The 5108-nt window shown below is 51.6% G+C and overlaps 1 protein-coding gene across 6 annotated transcripts in view; it reads right to left on the bottom strand.

The window, feature by feature from the left end:
- TNS3 (tensin 3) overlaps window positions 1-5108 on the bottom strand; it is a 311621-nt gene that overhangs the window by 130543 nt on the left and 175970 nt on the right. For all 6 annotated transcript variants that reach the window (XM_023517874.1, XM_023517872.1, XM_023517873.1 and 3 more), the window contains one exon: window positions 82-211. In XM_023517874.1, coding sequence (XP_023373642.1) covers window positions 82-211 — 130 coding nt within the window. The remainder of the gene's footprint in view (window positions 1-81; window positions 212-5108) is intronic.

Here is a 5108-nt window from a genome sequence, read left to right as displayed (position 1 = left end):
GGACAGTGAAGGGACAGTGGAGGAGGCCCGGGGGTGCAGGGCAGGGGGACAGTGAAGAAACAGGCCCCCACCAGGCCTCACCTCTGCTGGCGCTGTCCAGCTCCTCCTTTCCAAACACCAGCCCGTAGCCCTGCACAGCCCCGGTGTGAAACTGCAGGCGAAAAATGACGTCACGGGTGGCCGAGCGGTATTTTTTGTGGTAGCATTTTACCTAGTTAAAGAGAGAAAGCAAAAATGGGAGAGCTGCCTCAGGAGAAGACATCACCTGGCGGGGACCTGCTCCATGAGGGCAGGTGAGGCAGGGCCGGCCCCTGGGCAAAACTCGGCTGGGAGTTCACACTGCTGTGTGCTGACCCCAGGCATGGGCAGTCAGAAGCACCACAGTGCTGCCCTGGGATTCCACAGGAAGCTTCCGGAGAGATTCTGTGTTGTTCCCACAGACCCAGAGCTCTAAAACGCCACCCACTGTGCTCAGCCTCACACGGGCCACACCTAAGCCTTCAAACCACGGGAATGTGCCCTATTTCAGAAGACGTCTGGAAAATAAAATTCCACAGCCTCTTTTGTCTAAATTTTAACAACTGCTGGTGAAGATTTTCAGATGAGATCTGGCATTTTCATGGTGGTATCCTGGCCATAGAAAATTGTTTTGTTTGTGACAGGTGTCTCTCTGTCAACCAGGCTAGAGTGCAGAGGCATCATCGTAGCAGCTCATAACCACCTCAAACTCCTGGGCTCAAGTGATCTCCTGTCTCAGTCTCCCAAGTGGCTGGGATGACAGTGATCCCGCCTGACTATTTTTTTTTTTTAAGGAGACAAATTCTTGCTTTGTTCCTGATCTCCAACCCCAAGCAATCTTCCCACCTCAGCCTCCCAAAGTACTGGGATTACAGGTGTGAGCCACCAGGCCAGGCCTCTAGTTGTCCTTTCATTTAAATTCTCCATGTTTCAATTTCAAGCCTTTTGTTGTCACAAAAGCAGCAGCAGCTGGTTCTTACTGTCTATAATGTGCTGAGGGATTATGTCCAGGCTATAATCTAGGTGCAAGGGTCCTCAAACTTTTTAAACAGGAGGCCAGTTCACTGTCCCTCAGACCGTTGGAGGGCCAGACTGCGGGCCCCGGGACAAGTTGGCTGCAAAGTAGGACAGGCAGCAGCAGTAAAAATACCGGGCAGGCAGGATAAATGTCCTAGGCAGGCTGCATGTGGCCCGCGGGCCGTAGTTTGAGGATACCTGATCTAGAGAGAGAGGAAGGGAGGGAGAGAGAAATAGAGAGAGAGGGAGGGTATTGAATTTCCCATGCCTGGTCATCCAAAGGTCCTGGAGGTGGTCATTTAAGATATTTGTTCAAAATTACCCCAAGGGGATTTGAATGTGGCTGTGATTCCCCAACCTTAGAGCTGGGGGTTCACTGGGCCCCTGGAGTGCAGTCAAGGTGCCTGTGCCAGTGAGCACACAGCTGGCAGCAGGACAGTGGGCAGAGCAGAGCCCGAACATCCTGTCCCACATTTACACCTGGGGCCTCCCTGCATCCCCTCCAAATGTGGCACCGGCCATGGGGGCCACCAGGCCACAGTCAGAAAGTACTGTAGAGACAGGACAACCCTCCTCAGACAGGCAGGGCAGGGACCCTGGCATCTTTCCAGGATCCTTGAGGCCTGAAACAGGCTGGATTCTGCTCTCAGGTCAAGCAGTGTGCAGGCCAGGCGCTTCCTCTCCTGGGAGCCTGGTACAAAGGGGCAGCTTTCAGAAGCAGCCCCTGTTTGCAGGAGGCTTTTCTTGGTAAAAGGTGGAAGCAGCTGTGGCAAGTGGATTCAGACCAGCAATGCAGGGGAACTCCCCAGCTGAGGGTCTGTCATCCCACCAGTCAGAGAAACCACAACTCAGTAGATACCAAACTCACCCCCTGCGCAGCCCCAGAAGTTGTTTACTGTTGCTCTATCTACAAGGAAAAGTCTGCTGGATAAACGGCAGGGAGATGGCAGAGGGATATTCCCTGTCGACAAACACCTGCTGAGCTTCACTGCCTGTTCCAGGCTGCTGTAAACACAGGTCGGAGCCAGGGCTGACCTCCGCGTGAACTGTGAAGGAATGTCACAGCCTCGATTTGTTTTCCAAAAGTCAATGGCATCATGGTCACAAACCTCCTCCCTCCTTGGCAAGATGCAAGCAAAGGCCGTCCTCGTGGCATCCTCACCCCGTGATTAAGGTGAGGAAAAGGAACAAAGAACCCCCAGATTCAAGCCACTCTTCCTCTCAGATTTTATAAATTCTTTCAGGAGCCAAAGACTTGACCAATAATAACAAGGTCTGAAGCAGCCAACAGCTATGAGCGAGGCAGATCCAGCCAGCCAGGGACAGCCCCCATCCCCCTCGGCGGGCCTTGGGGTAAAAGCTATCATCCCAGGTGAATGGGGGCACTGCAGGCGCAGGGCAGGGCTGCAGAGTAGGAAGCAGGAGGATCGTCCGCCCACCCACCTGCCCAGAGCATCTCCCTATCCTGGGGAGCTTTTCTCACTCAGGAAAATCTCCTCTCCCACTTGCCCTAACTTATCAAAGAGCTCACACTGCAGCCCCTCACCATGGGAACAGTTCATCCTAAGCCTGGGCCTCCCTTTCTCCAGGTCTCCACTGTGCCTCAGCTCAGTTCCTGCTCATCACGGCTGCTCACAAACACCAGTGACTCAGCTTCCAGGAATCCCTGTCCCTCCTCCATCAGGCCAAGGAGGAGAGGACCAGCCCTGATGCCCTGGAGTGAGGGAGGGAAAGAGATGAGAATCTGCCCGTCTAGGCTGGGCAGCTCTCAAATGCCCCTCAGGGCACAGGTGCTTCTCCAGGCCCAGTAGGATTCTCTGGTGTGAACATTCCTGCTCTTCCCAGTACCAGGCCTCAGTACCCCCAGGGCTCATCCATGGACTGGAGTGGTCTGTCCCAACATCAATGGCCCAGGAGCACTGCTGCCCTGCACTTTGTGACCCTCTGCCAGGGGCCTTCCACAGGTAGTAGGACAGTGTCTTTGCTGGCTGGCTTGAGATCCTAACCTCCTCATCAGATGTGCTCCTTCTGTTCCATACTGAAAGCCTTTCCCATGGATCAGGGGAGGTAGACACCACCCCTTGGAGCCTTTCTGGCAAACTGACGCTAGCTCTCTTCTGGAAGACAGGCAAAATCATGAGATTTTCCCTAACACAGGGCTCCAGCCACCACCATCAATACACAGGTCCCTGAGACAAAACCCACTCACCACGGGAGCCCCCCAAGGACCGGTGGTGAGAGATCAGAATCATGCTCTTAACACTTCACAGAAAGAACAATCCACACCGTGCTTGATACAAGAGCCCCAAAGGCCTTCCTTTAAGAATATAAAGTAATACAAACACTTAGTAAAGATTAGAGCAACTCAAGTCTCTAATTTTCCCTCATCCCTTTGTCTTTAGCAGTTTTTTTACTTGGGTTTTCCAAGGCTATTTCTGGAATACATAGATCCTTTGCCTTCAGATTTTAGAATATGTGCATTTAAAACAACAACTTGAAGAGTTGCAGTCACAATTATGTAGTGTGGAAAAATAAAATAAGAAATAGCAAGCACCACATCAAATAGTGGGCAGAACCTGTCACCAGGCTACCAAAGCGCCTACAGCAAAAGCATGTTGACATCACGACCCCCTGGGAGCTCTCAGACCTCAGGAAAATTACAGCTGCTGGGGACTTTACGTTTTGTGTCTGAAAACATGAATGTTACAATATTAACCTTGCTGTTTTGTTCTCAAGTCTAAATTAGCACTATCTTGCAATGCCATCTGTAAATCCAGCAACAGATGATATGTTTATATGTTATCTATTATTTAAAAGATAGAAGCTTCTGGAGAGAGGGTCCTTGGTGCTCCAAAATGTTGCAGGGGTGAATCACGACTCAGTGGGAAGGTATTCAAACTCACCAGCTCGCTTTTAGTCTGATGAAGCAATTCAGAAAAATTGGGCCCAACTTTATTTTCTAACAGTTGCACATACATAAACCTGTGTCCTCAACCAGACAGGACAAGTCACTGGTGGCCAGGAATCAAGCCCAGCTTTGATCCCAGCTGCCCCTGGAGGATGCCAAGTCAAAAGGCAGCAGGCGGAGTTCTCAAAGAAGCTATCAACCCGGCATTTCAAGACAGACGATACACCAATAGAATTGCTCAATGCTAGGGCCTCATGGCTGTATTTTTATTTCAAACTCTCCACTATTAAGAGAAAAAAGCACCTTGGACCAAGGATGTCAAGATTTTATGGCTCAGCCCCAGGAATGCCTGCCCCAATTCAGATATCAGCCCTCAAGGGTAATCACTTCCTAGCCTCGCTGACCAGCTACTGTCAGGGTGATTCAGATTGTACTCAGATCCAACCTTCTCGAAAAACCCTCGGAGCACACCCTTAACAGAGGAGAGAGTCGGGATTCAGTGCTTCGCTGGAGGCCCTACTAAGTCTCGAGGGATATGCGTCCTGAGAGGATAACCATAAATTTGGAGGTTAAAAAGTTTGATAACTAAGCCTCCTAAGTCAAATACGTGTATCACACTGGGCCAACGGTAACTGTGATTTCAACTAGAGTTGAAATGATGTCAGATGGTAGCAATATCGTAAGACCTAAAACAACTGAAAGGCAGACAGAGACTGACCCTAAAATAAAAGCACATCTCAGTCCACTGTGCTGAGACAGCAGTGTGGACCAGTCTGGAAGACTCGCGTTAGAGTGAGGGAGAAAGACACCCACAGACGGGGGTGGGGGTGGGGGGTGCTGTGAGGAGCCCAGGGAATCTGTATAGACCCAGCCCTGGGAAGACATCCACAGACGAGGTGCTGTGAGGGGTCCCGGGAGATCTGTATAACCAGCCCTGGGAAGAGACCCACAGACCGAGAGCTGTGAGGGGTCCCGGGAGATCTGTATAGACCCAGCCATGGGAAGACACCCACAGACGGGGTGCTGTGAGGGGTCCCAGGAGATCTGTATAGACACAGCCCTGGGAAGACACCCACAGACCGGGAGCTGTGAGGGGCCCAGGGAGATCTATATAGACCCAACCCTGGGAAGATACCCACAGATGGGGTACTGTGAGGGGCCCAGG

Source organism: Otolemur garnettii, unplaced genomic scaffold (assembly GCF_000181295.1).
Source record: "Otolemur garnettii isolate 467f Iridium unplaced genomic scaffold, OtoGar3 scaffold00123, whole genome shotgun sequence".
Lineage (NCBI taxonomy): Eukaryota > Metazoa > Chordata > Mammalia > Primates > Galagidae > Otolemur > Otolemur garnettii.
This window is presented reverse-complemented; position numbering and strand designations above follow the sequence as displayed.